General features: G+C 47.4%; 1 protein-coding gene across 1 annotated transcript in view; it reads right to left on the bottom strand.

Annotated features, from left to right (window-relative positions):
- Positions 1-1,614: 1,614 nt before the first annotated feature.
- Positions 1,615-20,052, bottom strand: part of TXNDC16 (thioredoxin domain containing 16) — a gene marked incomplete at its 5' end in the record, with an annotated part of 34,658 nt that continues 16,220 nt past the window's right edge. Inside the window, 7 exons of the mRNA XM_084287204.1 lie at positions 1,615-2,795; positions 4,202-4,392; positions 6,052-6,212; positions 6,801-6,939; positions 11,439-11,523; positions 16,561-16,697; positions 17,361-17,529. Of these exons, the coding sequence (XP_084143330.1) occupies positions 2,500-2,795; positions 4,202-4,392; positions 6,052-6,212; positions 6,801-6,939; positions 11,439-11,523; positions 16,561-16,697; positions 17,361-17,529 (1,178 nt within the window). The 3' untranslated portion in view covers positions 1,615-2,499. The remainder of the gene's footprint in view (positions 2,796-4,201; positions 4,393-6,051; positions 6,213-6,800; positions 6,940-11,438; positions 11,524-16,560; positions 16,698-17,360; positions 17,530-20,052) is intronic.

Below are 20,052 nucleotides of genomic sequence, written 5' to 3'. Positions count from 1 at the left end.
ACAGGGCTGCTCCTGCCAGCGAGCGGGAGAGCTGGAGGATGCAGACCGCGATCAAGCTGCTCCCAGCCCCCGGGACATTTTCTCCCTTTCCGTCCGTATCCTGGCACCTATGTGCCTCGAGAGGTTGTCTCTAAGTGCCTGCTAGCGCTGCACAAGGGAAGAGACATTTTGCATTTAAAGAAACAAAAAAATTCAAAGCCAGGCCCGTGGGGTGCAGGACCCTGACCAAAACCTTGCTCGGAGCCAGCAGCTCCATCAGACGCGGATCTCGGCCAGCTCGATGGGTCGTGGACAAGCCTGTCCCTTCCCCGTGTCACCACAGGGACCTGATGGTGTGTTTCGGGGTTCCTGGCACTGCCAAACCCCTGCTGGGAGGCTCAGGGTTTAGGGACCCCACTGGTGATGTGCTGAACCCCGTAGCGCTGCGACTCCTCAGCTCTTAGGTTTGCTTTGGCCGCTGCCCCGGCAGCAAACAGGCCCTCAGCCCCCCAAGATAACCTTTTTCCTGAACCCCCATGGCTTCGGTGGCAATTCTCCAGCAAGCATGAAGCAAATTTTCCCAGCCATAACCGAGAGGTGGCACTGACCCCTAGTGACAGGCTCCCGAGTGGCTCAGGTCCACGATAAAAAAAAAAAAGAGGCGCTGCCAAGAGCAGCGGGGATCCGGGAAGGCCCCTCGGATTGCACAAAATCTGCTGAAGTGCAGGACTTTGGGGCTCTGAACTCTGCTGCACGCACGCAGGGGTTGAAGGAGCTTTCCTGGAAGCGTGCTTCCATCCCGGACACGCGGGGCCGGGACATCAGCCTGCCCCACGCAACTGAGACCGACGCAAAGCGCTTAAATTTGAGAGATCATTTATTTAATGCTGAAGGATGAGCCCAAATATTGCCCTTTGCCTGTGCAAAGTGCTGCAGCAGCCGTGTCGCAGGGCTGGAAATGTCCCCGTGCCGTGTAAAGGAGCACCAGGAGCTCAGGGAGGGGAACTCGCCGCCCTCTCCTCCTTCCCCTGGGAAAGTTGTGCTGCACGGCAGGCTCCGCTCTGCACGCTGCGGTTCAGGACTTTAAATACAGATATTTTGGCTCCGAGCCCGGTCAGTGAGTCCAAAAACGGCCTGCTCCAATTCAGGGCTTGAAGGAGAGCACAAGAGTAATGGGTTATTTCTCGGCGTTTCAAAATAGTCCCAACCACGTAGGCTGCTTGCAGGATGAGAGAGGCTTCACAAGGCTCTCGGTGGGTCCCTAACATCGTTTTTCCCCCTCACCAGGAACCTCAGAGCCGTAAGGAGGAGGATCTGACCTTCCTGGCACGTCTCGGCAGTGCTGTGGGACAGAGCAGGTTAAAAAGGAAGAAGATTGTCATGGCCGTCAGTGGGATTAGACAGAGCTTCCCTCTGATCACACCCCAAGGCGTCTTGCAGCATGGATTGCCAGACCTTTTGCTGTCTCGAGGCTGAAATGCCACTTCCAGTCCTCAAAAAAAAGGACGTGGCACGGCTCTGTCACGCACTGCAACAGCCCCAGCACCCCCAGCCTTGCCCCTCATCCCTCTCCCCTCATTTCTGCACCGCTGCTCTCCCCACACACCTCCCTCCCTGCACCCTCCTTGGCTCAGAAGGCACCAACCTCGCTACCGTTACTGAGACCACAGCAGAACAGCAGAGGCTGTAAATAACCCCCCGGGCTTGCAACCAAGAAAATGCCAGCGCTGAGAAAAGCCATGGCCCAAATATTTGTGCCGGGTACTCACAGCTGCGGTGCTGACCCCAATTCTGGCCCTCGTAATAAAGCCACCTGAGCCAGGTACCGCTGTCACCCCCGAGGATGGGCGCTGATGAATTCAGTTCCTGACTCGGGTGGAAATAATTTTAGGTGTAAAAAAACTGCGTGTCAGTTTAAACACGGCAGCTTTGGGGTGAGTGGATTTTTTGCCCTCGTGGATCCGTGCAGTTACAGTGCAGATTGAACTGCTCATCGAGGGCAGAGCTCGCCGACAGAGCCTCTCCTGGAACCAAGGGGAGAGAAATGCTCCTTGTCCTGGAATCACTCACTCTTCCTGCCCAGGGTAATCAGAGAGTAATCTTCGTGAGATATACAGAAACTGTACAGAAAGGTTGTGCTGATTCAGCTTTTCTGGAATGATTTGCTGGGGAGCCAAACGCTTTGCATGCACGGGGAGCTCACCCTGCCTCCCCGGCAGTTACCAGGAGGGCAGAACTCCTCGGCAGCAGCCTCCCTGCAGCTCTGCTCCCGTGGTTTGCTGTGAAATGCAACACGGGCAGCGCCCAGGAGGTTGTAGGGACACATTTCGGGTGCGAGAGACCTACCGACACGCTGCCCCGGGGAATTTAAACTGAAATTTTAGGGGCTGTTTTATCCCCTCGCCACCAATTCGCAGCCAAACTCCCTTCTCTCTCTCTCTCTGTTGCAGAGGCTCACTGAGGGCTGAGAAAGCGAGAGTGTGTTTTTTTTTCTGGGCACTGTCCCACAGCCTTTCACTCTCACAGCTCGCTGTGTCTCTTGGCCTGCTTTTCCCTCCCTGCCAGCCTCGGGGCTGTCCCACGCAGGTCCCTCCCAGGGGACTGGACTTTCTCTGCCTTCAGCCCAGCTTCCTCAGGCGTTTCCTCCCTGCCTGTGGCTTTCTCTTCAGAGCCTTCTGGCTGCTGCTGCTCCTGCCCGTCCCCGTCCCCGTGGCGGTAGGGGGTAGGGAGGGTGAATTCGGGCGCTGTGGTGTCCATCATTTGGAGGAAATCGTAAGCAGGAAGAGGTGGTTTCCAGTCTTCCTCAGACAAGGTACCTGAGAAGTGAACGCAGTCGCTTGTTAATGAGTTAAGAGGCTGTGACGTGACCCCCTTCACAGGTATTTCCATTTCAGGCCAACTATAGCTTTTCTGTGCTTCCAGAGAATGCAAAATTAAAGATCTCTTTTTTTTTTTTTTCTAAAGATCACTTTTTCCTCCACGGCTAATACTGACCCTCAGATCCAACCGACCACAGATGCATTAATATTTACTGCAGCTGGCCCAGGGCTCCTCTCCTCCAAGACCTGCTTTTAAGTCCTCAGACCTCCAAACTGTGAAGGTGAGGAGCAGCAACACTCCGTGTCCCTGCAGCCGTGGATGGGCCTCAAATAGCTATGTTAATGAGTGCATTACTGAAATGTCATTAGGCATGGAGCGAGACTGCTGTCTCTGCAGAGAGGAAGCGGTACTGCTAAGTGAGGATGCTCTTTAATTTATGCTTTTAAGGCTGATCGTGCAGTTCATAGTGCTTAAAAGCTCGAGAAAGGAGGCTGTGATGGCTGGCACAGCCCTTGGCCGTGCTGCCCAACCATCAGCGCACCCCTCTGATGCCCTGAAAGCTGAGGGAAGGTCCCAACCAGAGACCTAAATGTGCAGCCTTCAGCGGTGGAGATGGAAAGAGCTGGGGGAGACGGCCAGGTCACAGCGTGGCAGCAGCCCTTATTGGGTCAGCAGTGATGTTTTTGGGTACTGAGACATCCTACACACGTCCTACTACACGTCCTACCCATCCAGGCTGAGGCTGGTGTTTGGAAACAAGCGCTTTGAAAGGCTCGTTTAGAAATTCATCAAAGATCAAAATCCCCATCGCCTTTTGGGAGCCTGGAGCAGGCTGCCAGCCCCTCTCGTGGCACCCCATGGCAACGTGTCATGCTGTAGGAAGGCATATTTGCCTTTCTTCTAAACTTCCTTAGCTGATCAAGGCAGGAGGGACTCAGTGAAAAGCTTGCCAGCCCTTTATGGCCCAAAGACCACAGCAAAACACCAGCTTCCTTCCACTCACCTGCCCAAAAATAAATGCTGGAAGGTGCCTAAAGAGCAGCTATTTCTTACCCTGACAGCCAGGAGTCAGGGGACTTTTTAATAGCAAGCCCTGTTTCAGCAAATCTGTCCTCAGCAAGCGGAGAGCACGGCCAGCTTTGGGGATTATTACAGGGAAGAGATGTCGATTCAGAACTATTCACGCTTGGCTCTGAACTTTAAACAGTCCCAAAGCAAACTCGTGAGTATGGGTATTCTGTTCTGGCCGGACTATTTGTACTGCTCCAACTCAAACTAGAATAGCTAGTTTTTCCATCATTAAATTCCAGGGCAGACAATTTATTGCATGTAGCATCTTCTCATAAACAGAGCGGAGCTAAGAGTGCACACTTAGGAACGTTTCAAACGCTCGTCCACTTACTGCTGGGAATCTCCAGTCCTGCCTTCAGCTTCTCCAGCCAAGACAAGACGTTCGTTTGGGTGATGGACTGCTCTGATGGGAACTTGAACACTTGACCCCCAGCGTGGAGGTTCACCCAGACGAGAACAGGCAGCGAAGGCACGCTGGCAAAGTACGCCTTCAGGACCCCACGGCCCACCGGGGTGTTTTTCCTGGTGAGAAGAAGAGATTTGACTCGTTCAGCAGCAGTTTGGCAACAAACAGAACGTGACCAGGAGTCAAGGAAGTGCCAAAGCCCTTGGGCCACATCCAGCAAGGCACACGAACACAGTTTTACCTAGGGGACAGCTGTAGAAGCTCCCAGCGTTATTTATGAGCTCAGTGACTTAAGCAAGCCATTAGGGTCTAATGGAGAGATAGCGGACAGCAGGAGGAGATGCGTGAAGAAATCCTCTAGCAGGAGGAGCAGAGAACTGCTGGGATAAATCCTGTAGGAAGGCGTGAAATTTGCTCCCCCAGAAGTTTTGAAGAAAGGGGGAGACAGAAATGACAGAGCGGCCCCCAACGTGGTGAGCCCCTGTAGTGTTATTTCGGGGGACAACTCCCAGCTCCCTGCAGAGCCCCTGTGGTGCAATTTTTGGGGGAGAACTCCCAGCTCCCTGCAGCCTGGCTGCTGTCAGCACCCTGCAAGAAAGGGCAGGAGGTAACGCAGAGGGGTGTGCTCACACAACCCAGTCCCTTGGCAGCAACAGGGTGGTTTCCTACAAGCCAGCATCGAGGAGTTGGAGTGGCAACTTCCCCGAGAGCCACAGAACCACAAGAGGACATCTGACTGAGACCCAGGGACAGCAAGGACATGAGGATGACGAGGCCTTCAGGCACTATTTTGAGGCTCAGTGGTGCACGGGGTCTGAGCTGGCTCTCACCATGGGAACGAGGTCCTCTTTCTAGGACTCTGTTGCTCTTTTAAAAGCCAATGGTCGTATTCTGCCTTCTCGTGTGGAAGCGCTCTTGCCCTCACAAAGGACGGCCTTTTCTTTCTCAGTAAAGGAGAACAGAGGCAGATGCGTAGGTGGGGAAGTTCCAGGGGCTCTCATTTCTTGCGCATTACTGGCAAACAAATCGTCCTCTCTTTGAAAACATGTGCATTTCCCTTTAGCAAAACTTCAGCCCACGCTGCTAGGCGCTTCCCAGACTTCAAAGCACGTTATGATTAAGACAGTGAGGTGTCTCTGGGCTTGGGCAAAACAAACAGGGGCTAAAAACTCAAAATGCACACAGGAGGAGAGGATTTTAAAAAAAAATAATCCCTTCTTCTATAATTTTGTATTTCTTAGCTCCTGGATTCATTTTGTTTCTTGAATATTTTGAAGGTTGTCTTACAGGGCTGCTTCTGGTTCTCCCTTCTTCTGCAAACTTTTTTTTCCTACGGTCAGCAATCACTAATTGCCCTGCTGTGTTTCCCTCTAATTGCTGATGGAATAATTGCTTTAAGACACTCCAGGAGGGCAAATTTACTTTTTTCACCCACGTGTAAAAAGAAAATACAACTAGCTTCAGTGCCAGGGTCAAACTACCGTGCTGTATCTTTGAGAACATTTTATTCTACTGACAATTATTTCTGCAATCAATTAAGGTTTTACTAATTTAACTTTTTTTTTTTTTGGTGCAATTTTGCAGCTGCCCAGGATACATACTGAATCATTGCTAAATGATTTGGCCTCCCAACCCATGATGATTTCAGACCATATAACCACATTACCAGATAGATAATGTTTTGAGAAATTGCGGGCTCGTTTTTTTTTTTTTCTCGCCCTGAACTGCTTAGAGCAATTTAATGGAAAGAAACAAAGACGGTTTCGCATACTCACAAGTTCAACCAGCAAGGTACAAACGCTCGCTGCGGTGTCCCTTTTGCCAGCTTCAGCATTTCCTTGCTTTCCAGCTGACCGATGTCACCATCGCTAAACAAGATGAGGAAGGGCTTCCTGAGCTGCAAGTAGCGAGGCAGATTTTGCACAGTGATTTCGGGCTGCAAGACATCAAAACAAGAAGTTGGGGTTTAGAGGGAGGAGAAAGCAAGACAAAAATCAGGCTTTTTGTTCTTACGTGAGTGAGGCAGGGGCTAAACAAGCCTGTAGGGTCCACGTTGAATGCAGGAAGCTAAAAGGAGGTATGGATGATGGGATTTGGGTGCACTTTGGAAATGTCTAACCCCTAGACTAAGTCTGACGGAGAAGCTGAGCACTTTGAGATGAAGGGGGGTGAGCAGAGAAGCGAGGCAGGCTCAGCCCAGCTCCACACAGCTCCTGAAATCCATGTGCAGGAGCAGGCCCTGCAGGAGGCCACAACAGCGGGTCTGGGACTGTGAGCACAAGCCAGCTGAGAGACTCCCAGGTCTCGCCCCACGAGACCACACTGCAAACAACAGATTCTTGTCCAGGCTGTCTGCTCCAAGTCATAAAGCACACATACAAATGTAACTCAGCACGACAGAAATAACGAGCAAACATATTTATCCTGTGCAGCCCCAACCAGAGCTCATGAAAATGACCGCAGTGGAAAAAAAACAAAACAAAACAAAACAAAACCAAAACAAAAAATATATTTTTTTACTTACAAACGTGTCCAGCAATCTGTATCTGACCGTCTGCACGATGTCCTGAGCACTGTGTTTGGACAAAGCGATGCCTTCCACACTCCGATCTCCGCTCCTGGCAAGGAGGAGGGCTGGGGGAGACACTGCGTATTTACGGGACCTGAAAAAGGGTGGCTGCAATGAAATGTGTGGGATTTAGCACGCACCAAACCTGCTGCACGCAGAGCTGGTGTCCTCACGGTTAAAGGTGGCGATGGGGAAGTGGTCCTGCAGGAGGAAAGGGTCCCGAGCTGCTTCCCTGCACACCACATTTTCCATCTCCCCTTTTTTTTCCAAGTCCCTGCACAGCCCCAGCGTGAGCCAACAGGAAATAATAAGTGAAAAATCCACCACAGTCTAAAGGATTTGCTGGCATTTACCTTTCATTTTCACAGCTCAGGTGTGCAAATAGCCACGCAGCACTTTACAGCATCTCCCAAGCCACAGCAAACAGGGGTCTGAGACTGCCCCTGATGGACACCAGCCCACGGGGGCTGATTTTTGTCTTGGGGACCGTGTGTGGTGGTGCTGAGGTCCAGCGCTATGTCACAGAGACACACACAGCCTCTGAACTTACTCTCAGCAGAGAAACCAGCCCGGTCTTTGTTCCCCAACGCTCTTCTGGTAAAAGGGCTCAAGGGTATTTAAAGAAAAGCTGAGCAGGTGGAAAGAGCAAAAATAGGAGAAGTCTGGGCAGTGAAAGGGCCCAGCCCACACCAAGGCGGGTGAGCAATTTTCTGGAAGTTTGAGGAACTTCAGCCCTGGGGGCTCCAGATGTCACTGCCCAGAGGAAGGGCGAAACTGAGGAAGTAAACCGCCTCGACTGCTCTGGGGGCTGTCTGTACTTTATTTGTCAAAGGTTGCTGCTAATTTTTCAGAGACTGAGGCACTAGAATTACTGAGGAAGTGAGCCCATGTGAGAGAGGCATAGGAACATTTTGGGCTGTGGAAGCTGTCAGGTAGAATGCCTTAAATTTCCTTTCCAAAGGTAATCTGGTCAGCCTTTTTTTTTTTCCATATGAAAAAGGTGCAACACGGATTTATCCTACAGCAGAACAGTAATTTTTAATGAAGGAAAGCTCCTAGAAAAGTCATGTTACAACCAGTTGCACTTCCCTCCGGGGTTTGCCCAGGCAAATCCAGTTTGGACACTTATTTTAGCAGTTCTGAATGGGACAGAGATGTGTTCAGATTTGCTTTAAAGATCTCAGTGTTTGTTGTTTTGGGTCACAATGGCAAACAAAGTGAGGGTGACTGCAGACAACACATTTCCATGATGTTCAGCTCAAATGCAGGCCTTTCCCTTTCCCCATCACGGCACTTACTTGTCTGGAAATTTACCACTGCAAATTTCTAAGGGTCACCCACGATCTGCACTGGTATCTTGAGAAGGAGCAGCAATAACTGCCTTGTGCTTTGCTGAGGCTTTCAAATGTTGTGAAATCCTTGCTAACCCATTCTTGGCTTTCTCAGAGCCTTTTCAGTTTCGTTGTGGAGTATCCTCTGCTTTGTTGGCCTCTGCGTTCTGGAAAATCTTTGGTTTTATGGCCATTTCAACACCTTTTTTTTTTTTTTCCCCACCAGAAACAACCCAGTTTTCTACAGACCACGGAAGCACTGCAATTTCTTAACTCCTATCGTATTTTGACATCAACAAGAAGGCCAGATACCTCTGGCCTTCTCTCAGCTCACCAAAAGCCAGGGCTGTATCTTACACATTCTTCTCTCTTCCAAAAATAGTTGTAAAGCCATTCCTGAGCTACGCTTTCTGCCTAGGCTCCAGAGCCTAGAGTTATTTCACATCTCTGCTTGTGGCTGGGAATCCTTTGATCTGTTATGAAGGTCGCTATCTTTCCTGCCTGTTGTTTTTCAAACTCACCTGCATTTGCTGTTGTTTGAGAACACTAAAACCTCAGACATTCTGGAAGTTTGAACTTCTCAAGCTCCCCCAAGGTCTTAAAGTGTCTCTCTGGCTCGATCACTTCTAAGGAGGAGATAAAGACTCTTGTTCCCTGTGTCTAAACAGATCGAGTTGTTCAGCTGCCTTTCATAAGGAAGTTTCCGAAATGCTGCCAGAAAACCAACAAATTATCCATCCAATCGATAAAGTCTACAAAGCAGTCACGTCTTATCTCACTGCTAATATGACCAATACACATCAAGTGGCTGTATTGTTGCTCATGACAGCTTTCTATTTATACGGCAGGGGTATGAGATGGGTAATATGAGCCTTACATTTAAATCAAAAGCATCTGCAAACAAATACTTGGCAGGAATCTGTGACATCTAAATATGCGAGAAATAAAGAATGACTTCATTCAAAGCATTTCTTCCTTAGTGTTTTTTTTTTTCTTCTTCATTTGTTACCAACTGTTCAGGTGTTTGCTGAGCAAACAGTTTTGCTGAGAACATTCTTGGTGCATTTTGCAGACGTTTTTCTCTGGGAAGAGAGAAATGTGAGCGGGACTCAGCTTTCAGTGACTGGGGAGCCACAAACATTTCCTTCGTGAGAGCCTAGCAAAAAAAAAAAAAAAAGCTTTTCTTCTTTAAAGAAGGGAAGTGAGCCTGGCTCTTGCATAAGGAATTCCTGTAAGTGTTTACTTTCTACTTACAGTTGAGAAGATGACCATCTACAGTAGCTTCACCCACAAATCACAGCTAAAAACACCTTCCACAGCCAAAATCCAAACTTGGCAGAATTAATATCAATAGAAACTGTATTAACTATTCCAACGAAATGGGAGCACACTCCAGGCTATGGCTGGAGCAGGAGGACGGTGGTATATTCTTGCATGTGTCACTGCTGACAAAACACAGACTTTTTCTATCGGTGTCTTTTTGTTTTTCAGGACCATCCTACCTTCCTTCGCTTTTTTCCTCCTATTACCTGGGCAGTGATCATTAGGGAAGAAAGAAGAAGATCTTTCAGCTGCTGGGTGCAGGTTTTTCACCCTGATGCTGCTGGCTGTGACTTCAGCTCCTGCCATTACCCCAGGGTTTGAGCAGGCCTTGCACTGCCTCACTTCTAATACCTGACCACAGTGGGTGCTTTGAGCACGCTTTAATTAATGGAGACGTCCTGCCAACGAATTTACATTTTTATTTTCCATGCACATCAGAAAAATGTCCATATCTCATCACAAATGATGCAAGTGATGCAGCACATCTGTAAAAAAAACTAACGAAAATAATTCACCGCTACATTACTGGCTGTTAAAACCCACTCCTGGAAAACAGGCCAAGGACCCTCGGGGATTTTTAACGCTGCCCTGATGGCCAGTTCCTGATGGAAATGAGATGTCAGGACAAGCCAAAGATCTTCTTTGGATCTACATGCATTTATAAGCACTGAAGCATCTCTCACAATCTAATCCAAACAACTTTGCGTTGGTGGAGTGAGTGTTACTGATACAGCTCAGTGTGTGCACTGACACATGCCCATATCCGATCAGCTCCAATTTGGCTTCAAGTCAGGGCCTCAACTTATGCTCTCAATCAATCAGGACCTGAACAAGAAAGCTTTGGCTTCACCTTTACCACACTTCCTGGAAGAAGGCTGCTGTATTTTCCCAGCTTTTTTCTTCCAGGAAAGGTACGCTTGCCCTAAGTTATGCTTGGAAATGGTGGGAATGTCTGGCTCTTGCCAAGGGGAGAGAAATGGGTGGTCACATTTTTCAAGAAAAAAAAAAATTAAAGTCCCCCGCAATATAAACTTTAGAAGTGACAGAGGTAGATTCTTTCCTGGCATCGGCAGCTGCAAACATCTCACAGCCAGATGTGAACGTCTACTGGATGAAACCAAAGGAGTTCAGTGCCTTTTACAGTGCTACAGGCAGGCAGTCTACTGGACACCAAGGCAGCTCCACGGACAGCCAGCATTTATTTAAGGGCTTTCAAACCATTCTCCAGCGCCCAGACACAATCCCCACTCCACCACTAGCCAAGAACTCCTTGGTGTAAAGCCTGCCAGCAGTCACAAGTAGCACACTGACTCCCTTTTGGCTGCTAGTGGCAAGTGGAAGCAACCACCAGAGCAAAACTTCAATTTACATCTCTGGCTTTGCAGCTAGGCTTCCCTTCCCACCCACCCCAACTTCAGCATGCACTTCTGCAGCGTCAGGAGAGGGAAGAGGGAAAGAGCACGTGAAGGGATTGCAGAAAGAGGCAGAACAACAAGTCTTCATTTCTTCTTGATGGAAATAGAAGGGCAGAATTCTTTTTTCTTTTTTTTTTTTTTTTTTGCACACTGATCCTAGCTAGAAGGTACCATTTTTGCAGCCTGTTTATTCCCCGTATGTTTGGGCCCTTTCTTTATGGGGAACCCAACAAACACACAGGGGAATGGCAGGGCTGGAGGACTGAAGATACCTACAGTGAACCTGAACAACAAGAAGGGACTGTTCATTACAACGGGGTTAAGTAGGTTGCCTCTGGATGGGCTATAAATCAGTGGCAGAATCACAGCTACACGTCCCCGTGGCAGAGCCCTGACCAATGCTGCTACAGAACCAGGTCACTTGTAGCTGTTTGGGGCTGCTGCTAAATGCTCAGCTTAGGCAGAACTTGTGCTAACTGCAGGCCAGTTTGAATTCTCACCAAAGAGAAAGGCAAACAACTCACAAAGCCAAGGCATCGTCTTCAAAATACATCCCCATTGTCACGTGCCCACTTAAGATGCTTCCTGCCTCTACGAAAGCTTCCTTGGCTGTAAAAAAAAAAAAAAAAAAAAAGACAAAGATACATAAATAAACAATGGAGAAGTGGCAGCTTCCTTCTGGAAACCAAATCACCGCATCTGCATATTTAACGCCCTCCCACAGCAAATTGCCAGTTGTGAACAAAACTATGATTAGTGGCTGATGAGAAATGGATGCGCCTCATGGCCACAGGCTACGTGAGGCAGGAGCTGGCAGCAGCTGAAAGGATCAGAAGCAAAGAGTTCCTAGTATGAGAACGGCGTCTGCTCTTTAGCCACCAGCACTGAGCTTCCAGGATTTTCACGACAGAGACATTGATGGAAAGTGAAATGCCCTTAAGGACTTAAAGACCATAAGTGTTCCTAGAAACAGGAGGCCATTTACAAGGCTAAACAGAAATCGCATAAATCCCCGTGACCTTTTGGAAATGATTGATGATGGCTGAACGGGAGTAGTGTTAAGTGCCCAGCAGATAAACCAACCTCTTCCAAAGTGTCTTCTGGTCTTACCCTGCTCCTCCCAGCAGGAGGGTCTGCTACAGGCATCCAGGGTCAAAATGCTAACTAAATTGAAGACACAGAGCCTGAACTGAATTGAAGACACAGTAGGCTGCCCAAAGTAGCCTGAAAACACAGCACTTTTCAACTCTCCCACTCTTTTTATACCAGGCAACTGAAGGCTCTTTTGACTTATGGAGAGTGAGAAATCACCTAGAGAAGTTCAGAGGAGTCAGGTTTGCCCAAGAGTTAAGGTTACGATTCAGATAGAGCCACGTTGCTTCTTAACCCAAACAAAATACCATCCAGATGCTGTTTACTGCTCCTCCTAACATCCACCATCGTGTCACAACTGGCCAACCCAAGCACTTGGGACCAGTGACTCAGACCTCCATAAACTGAAGCTGGCTCAAACTGGTCACTTTTTGGTTCTTTGCCCCTGGCTTTCCTGCAAGACTCAGGGCCGTATTTTCCATTGTGATCCCTTGGAGCCACAGGGACCACGAGCTTTCCTTCACATTATTTTCCTTTCCAAGTGGAAGCTCAGATCCTAAAAGGAGTGGCTCCCTGGGAGCTCAGACATTGCAAAAAACAATGCGTGTGTCACAAAGCTCATGAGACAGGTTGGCCAGTTCATTTTGTGATGTAGGGAAAATACCACGGGATGGGTCTGACACCGCTTTCCAGATTCAGTTTTTCTTTTGTCACTTGTTTTTATCAGTGCTGAGGCAAAAACAAGCCATAGGGCCAGCCGATAAGGAATACTGTGAGCTTCAGCAAGAAATCCTTTGGAAACTTGTTGGTGGTCCAGCTTCCGAAGAGAAGGCCGTGAGGAAGATTGTGAGCACACCCTGTGCTACAAGGCACTAAGGAACCCAGCCTGACATGGAAGGAGCAGGCTTAAATCCAAACTTCCTCAGGAGAGCACTTCCACAGGCATTTAACTTTAAACACTCTACTTGAGACGTAAGCATGTGCTCAAGTGCTGCCCTGGAGAGGCCCTGGCTGCAGGAATTCTCTCCTAAATCTGGACAACGTTCAGCACAATCCAGGCTTGCTTTTTTCATCAGGCTCATTTGCACCGAGACCTTTCCTCCCCATCAAATTCCACTTCGCACTTCCCTCCCACCCCACTTCCAAAATTTTCGGCCTTTTGGGGGCTATCTATGACATAGCCAGTTACACACAGCTCACAGCAACATGCTTAGTTCTGTGCAAGAGCCCCCTAAATTCACACAGTTCCACTACAGATACAAAATGCTTCCAAATAAGCTATTTAAGTAATTCCTAGAAAACCAATTCCCCTGAGAACACTGTTTTATGTCCCCGCAGAGCTGGTCATTCACTGCAGCATGTGCCTCGAGCTGGAATCCCAGCTGCCTTTTATGACAGCTCCCATGAATTGCACAAGCACAGCTTCAAAGCGGGATTTTGGAACGACAAGAAAGAAAACTGCTGGAGGAAGAAGAGTCTATAGTTCCTGCAGCTTTCAGAGGCAGGATCTGAGGCCCTCACTCCTGTAGCATCAGCAAAAGGCATGTCATGAAATCACACTCTCCAGCAGTACTTGCAGCATCTTTGTGTGGCTTCTTCCAGCCCAAGGCGCCACCCAGCTGGCTTGCAAATTAAAATGCTGCTGGAAATTTTCACTGCAATAGGAGAAAAGTTCCATGAGCATGGAAAAGTTACAGACCTAAGGGTACACACTAGTAGGTAGACAGTGTCAAGCACACAGCATGGTAAGACAGAAGTCTCCAACCAAACACGAAAGAACTTACTGTTAACTGCAGACTTCCAGAAAACTCCAATTCTTTTAACTGGAGAATGTTTTATTCTCCTGAAAACTATTAAAGCCTGTAGATTACATAGCATGCAATTTGATTTGTGTTGAGTGAAAGTTTGAAGCTGCTTGAGCTAAGCTGCTTTTCTACTTTTGCTGGTGTTAATTGTGTCCGACTGCATCTGCTGAGTGACAAAGGATGGCTTAGACAACACAAGATCTCAAATAAAGCAAATCAGGATCAATTATTCACCATTTCTACTAACAGAAGTCCCAGCAGCCAACAACACGCTTGTGCACCAGTTACCAGAGAACAGGAAACACACAGCCACGCATAAAATCCTCCAAGGACTAACGTCACTGCCATGGCATACTCCGGATACCAAGCAGAGATTCAGATTATGCCACCAGCAGCTATCAGATACAAAGCAAGGGGGAGATTTCTAGACTAATGAAGACCTTAAATTGCTGATTATTGGAGGCAGGTTCCATATTGCCAGGGAAAGAAATCCCTCTGAACATGTCTTATATCCTCTTCCTTAATGTCTACTGTGGAAATGCTGGAGACAAGACAAGGGTTATGCTGGTCCTTTCTTTGTTCTGCCCACACATAAATGTGATCACGAATTTCTTTTTAAGCGAGCAGTCTGTGCAGAAAGCCCCACGCATGATCAAAATGTTCAGCAGAAATCAAAAGCAGCCTACCTGTTTCCAAAGTGCTGGAGGACACAGAGAGGACACTCAGTTAATGTTTATTGCTAAGTTTACACTGATGCTGGCAAGCCCTGTGATGTTACCAGAGCTGCACGGAACACAGGTGTATTTTTAAACAATTGCTGCACATTTTTGGACACTGTTTTGCTTCCAAGTACGCTTCTGAGTAGCAAACAAGCTCCTCTCCTACAAGTTCCTCTGGTTTCCAGGAAAATGCTCCTTCATTGCCCTAGCAATACTGTGTACCTCTTTGTAATAAATTTTCATTATGATTTTTCTGACAAACCTCTTTTAGCTTAGGTCCACTTAATGGTTTCTTAATATAGTTCTCACATTAAGTGCTGGAAAAAGAACAGGGCTTTATTTAACTGGACATCCCGTTGCTCTGTTTCAGTTAACCAGAGAGGACAATGACATGGCACGTTGCTGGTTCAGGTAAGAGCAGGAATTCTTGCCATGAGAAAATAATTGGAAATTCCAGAGAAGTCTGCGGGCTGATAAGGACAGCAATGTGGTTTCCCTGACTCCAGGCCTGGGTTTGGTGCCAGAACCGCTGGCTCCGGTTTTCTGTTGCCTCGGATTATTCTGCATGACACTCCAATCTCCCTCAGGTTACACACTGCCAAAGCATCATGTATTTCATCTCCCCTGGCATCTGTGGCTGAGTTACCCAGACTGCAGATGCCATTCCAGCTTGCAGATGGAGCATGCCCTAAGGGAACAGGCAATCTTGCGGGCTCCATACGGAGCTGTCTGGAAACCTCCAAGGCTCTTGTTTCCACAGACAGAGCAGGTCTAGAAGGAAATTAACTTCTTCTATACAGGAAACAGTCTCAGCTCACAAGTCCAGCTGGATCCAAGCAGGTTCCTTGCAGAGAACCAGCCCCCATTCTATCTGAAATCCTGTCATCTGGGCTAATGCAGGCTCCATTACTACAGAGAGTGGAATATGTGGGATACAGGGAAGATTCTGGAGCTTAGCTGATGAAAACCAGGAAAAAATGGTCTAAATTTTTTTTGAGATCAACAAGATTTTCTCCTACATTTATCAGACTTAGATACAGGTCCTCCAGAAGAAGCAAGGCACGTTAGCTGGCTCTGTGAGCACAGCCCAGACGTTTTCCGGTTGGTTCCTGACATTTTATTTTGTTCTTACCTCTGAGCATATTAGATCCTCCCTGGAATTCCTCATGAGAGAAAGTAGCTTTATTTGCATTTAACCAAAGTTTATGGGCACAACGAAGCTTCCAAATGAAAAATGCTCTGAAATTTTGATTTTCACCAATATCAGAAGAATCTCCAATTTTACTGAAGTAAATCCCAGAGTTAGCTGGTATTGATTTGTTTTTTTAAGATTTCAGATTGTGTGTTGGTTGGCAGGACTGGGACTACCACATTTGCATGAGGAGTTAGCAAGACAACTGTTGATCCAATAGTGGAAAGGGCTTTCTTTGCAAAACAGTATGCTGTGACATGTTGCATGTAGAGGACTGATGGATCTGGGCTTGTTCAGTCAGACGCTGAGAGGAGATTTGACAGCAGCCTACAACTCCTTTGAAAGGGGTGTATGAAAAGGACAAACTTTTCATGGTAAGGGGCAGGAGATAAAACAGGGACACCGGGCACAAACTGTGCCTTGGGAAGTTCATATTGGACATTTGCAAAACCTTCTTTGCATGGATGGTTATGCAACCTTGGGTCACCCAAGAAATTGTTGTGTTTTTTTTTTTTTGTACTGTTCTAAGGACAATGTCTCCAATACCTGTCAGGGTTATCTGATGCTACCACAATGGGTATAATAAACATGTCCACAGTTGCTAGCTAACCGCTGAATGTCCTTTGAGTCAGGATTCAAACCTTAGGCCCCACATGTGGAACTACCTGAAATCGACTTGCAAAAAGTAAGAAAGGTGGTGCCAGGCAGGCTTTGATGTGAGCAAACACGGTGGGTCAGCTAGAGAAAACAAAATGTGGAGGAACTTCTAAGCATCTGGAATCAACCATCTCCAGTCAGGAATCAAATTGAGTGCTAAACCCATAAATTTCACACTAACCTTTACTCGTGGCTGTGCTAAATACTCCTAGAACCGAAGTGTGGTGATAGGATGACAGCTCAGATGGAAGCTCTCCTCTTAAGTACCCTTCTGCTTCATCAACCGTCATCAGCTTCAGAGGGCAGGAAACTCGGCTCCTGTAGAAAGAAGGAGAAAAAACATGGGCTGCCTTCTTTACTTTCGGGATGAAGAGACAAAGGGCAACCTAAATCCTCGAAACAACAATGCCCCAACCCAACATGACAACCATTACACCTCACCATAGACAAAAATCAGTTGCCTCTGGGAAGGAATGGCAATGCCTAGTCACTGAAAAGTACTGGAAGTGGTTATGGGGAAAAAAAAATAGCCCTAAGCCAAACTGGCTCTTCTGAGATCTTTTCTGCACATGGGACAGGCTGACACCCCTCAGCTAAACTGCAGAGATCTCTTGGTTTAGGTTAACGGGTTGGCTCTGCCTCCAATAAAACCACAGAGGGCTTTGCCACCAACATCATCACCTTAGGACCACACCCAAAGGGCCTTCCTGGACTGAGACCCACATTAAAAACAACAGAATGAATTCCAGAGAGGGACAGTGGCAACAGATGGATATATTGTTCAATAATAGATGTTTTTGACAAAAAAAAAAAAAAAAAAAAAGCACAGGAAGTTATTAAGCTAATTTCCAAATCAGGTCTACAACCAGATCTGACATCATTTTTCCAGAAAGGCATTCCATGACATAGGCCATAAAGTATCCAGATCATCTGGTGGTTGTGTCAATCCTGCTGTGTGGGGACCCATTAACAGGCACTTACAGCATGATGAAGCTGGTCAGTTCTTCAGTTCCCCACATGCCGTTGTACATTAATGGTTGCTCTCCCTTCTTGTAAATCTTTATGGTAGGAAACTGGGTGACATTCTCTGCCGTGCAAACACCAGGCCAGTCCCAGCAGTTGACCCGAGACAGTAAAACCCCCTGAACTCCTAGAAGAGAAAACAAATATGTTATAAATAGTATCCAAAAAAAAAAAAAAAAAAAAAAAAAGGAGTGAAATGATTGAAAAAGGGAGCTATGTGAGCTTCTTTGGACATTATTGCATAGATTTGTTTCAATGCTGCTGGAGCTTCTGTTTACTTTGGTGTACATCCTACAGATCCTAACCCAAGGTATGCACATGGTGTGAGGCCAGGTGGGCTGCCACTGACAAGTTGCTAGAACATTCCCAGAGTCAAAAGCTGCTTTGTGTGGGCAGGATGTCAAAATCCAGTCCCAAAATAAACAATCCCTTTGAGTCTAGGCTATCTCCCTCTTGAAACTGTTCACGGACATGCATTACAGCTTTGAATATAAGACTATTTCCAGCCTATATTAAACATCCCAGCAGGTGTAAACTGATTTAAACAACAGACCACGGAGAGAACAAACTCAGGGAAGTGGCAGGTTACACTTCTCAGAAAGAAATTCCCAAAGACATTCCCATCTGGCTGCAATGAATCCCTGAGGCAAGCATCCAGGAGCATATAAGGCAGTAAGGAAAGGTGCTGGAAATGCTTTAGGAGTGAGGCCAAGACAAAGAAACCATGCAGGCCCTAGCTTATGGGAAAGAGGGAAGAAAAAGCTTGGGGTGGAGGAAGGTGATGTCTCCTGCACCTGGAGGGCAACGCTCCCAGGCACCAAGACATACTGGGGGCCACCCAGCTGGAAGGCAGCTCTGCAGAAAAGGACCTAGGGGTCCCAGTGAACAAGCTGAATGTGAACAGCACTATGCCCCTGCAGCTCAGGCTAATGGTATTCTGGGCTGTATTAGGCAAAGTACTGCCAGCAGGTCAAGAGAGGTGGTGTTCCCCCTCTACCCAGCACTGGTGAGGCTGCTCTTGGAGTTCTGGGTCCAGTTCTGAGCCTCCCAGTACAAGAGAGACCTGGGCATGCTGGAGAGAGTCCAACATAGTGGCACAAAAATGACGAAGGGAATGGAGCTGGCACTGTTCAGCCTGGAGAAGAGGTGGCTCAGGGGGATCTCATCAATGTCCATAAATACCTGATGGTGCAAAGAGGACAGAGCCAGGCCCTTTTTGGTGGTGCCCAGGGCCAGGACAAGAGGCAATGGGCACAAACTGAAGCACAGAAGGTTCCCTTTGAGCATCAGGAAGCATTTCTTTACCTTGTAGTTGACTGAACAATAAAACAGGCTGCCCAGGGAGGTTGTAGAGCCTCCCTCCTTAGAGATCTTCACAAGCCACCTGGACATAGTTGTGGGCAGCCTGCTCTGGATGGCCCTGCTTGGGTCAGATGGATCCAGGGGTTCCTGCCAGCCTCAACCAGTCTGTCATTCTGTCATTCAAGGCTTTTTCACTTAATAAGGTGCCCGGTATAGAAAAGTGTCTGTTTTACCTAATACCTGGTGCTAAATACACAAAGAGCCATAAAAAATCATACAAACAAAATAAAAGTAATTCAGTCTGGTGGTCTGATGGCATTAGCCAAGCATTAGCAGGTACTTTTAGGGCCTTAAGAAAGAGACTCAGGCCTCACAAGTAAAGAAGTTGGAAAGGAAGAGCTCTTGGGAATTACAGAGCAGTCAGTCCAATTTTGATTCCAGGGACAAGCAATAAAAAAAAAAAAAGCTTTTTATGGGCCACACCGAAGTGATAAACTCAAGGGGGGGTCCATAAACAGTGAAACAACTGAATGTTGGCTTCCTGCATACTTTCCAGGAGCCCAAGACAGCGCATGTAACTTCAGCATGTCTTTATCAGCCTTCCTTTCATCTGCAGGCTGGGTGGAAAGCAGCACAGGCTGCTGCTAGTCCACTGCTAAGCATGTGCTGACCGGCTGGCAGGTGAACTGTCACTGGCTTCACTAGCCACCACCTCTTGGCTGTCGGCCTTGCCCAACCTGTCTCCTATTTAAATGCAGGCTTGACCAACGACAGAAGGGTTGTGTACAGTCCTCAGGCCATACATTGTCCATGCCCATTGCAGGAATTCAGTATCTCGGAGATCTTTATGCCTTTGGTAAATTTGTTTGAACAAGATTCAACAGTTACATGGGAAAGATGGGATGAAACGTTGAGGCAAGTACACACAGATTATCACAAAGTGTTCTGTCCTTCAGAAACCTGGGTAAGGGCAGATGATGATGATTTCTCAAGAGCACAGCAGATTAAAACAACCAAGCTTTCTTCTCTGTCCTTTCTGGGTTAGATTCTGATTGCTATTTTTACTAAAAGCCTGACAGAATAAGCATATACATCAAATCTTCAGATATTCCAAAGCTCAAAGGGACAGAAAGAGATTTGAAGTCTAAATTAAAGTGATATTCTGTAAGGAGAAACAGGATGCACAGATATCATCAGTGCTGTGGATAAGGGCAAAGCTCATTCTGGGATGAACTCTCCACAGCATTTGCAAGACATGGAATGAAAATGATGTCCTTCTATTTTGTCCTGGTGAGACCTCTGCAGAGCCCATCAAGCCTTTGTGCAGGTTGGGAAAAACGTTTTTTGA

The sequence above is a fragment of the Netta rufina genome, assembly GCF_964035555.1.
Source record: "Netta rufina genome assembly, chromosome: 5".
NCBI lineage: Eukaryota > Metazoa > Chordata > Aves > Anseriformes > Anatidae > Netta > Netta rufina.
Note: the sequence above shows the minus strand (reverse complement) of the source record. Positions and strands in the feature narration are given on the sequence as shown.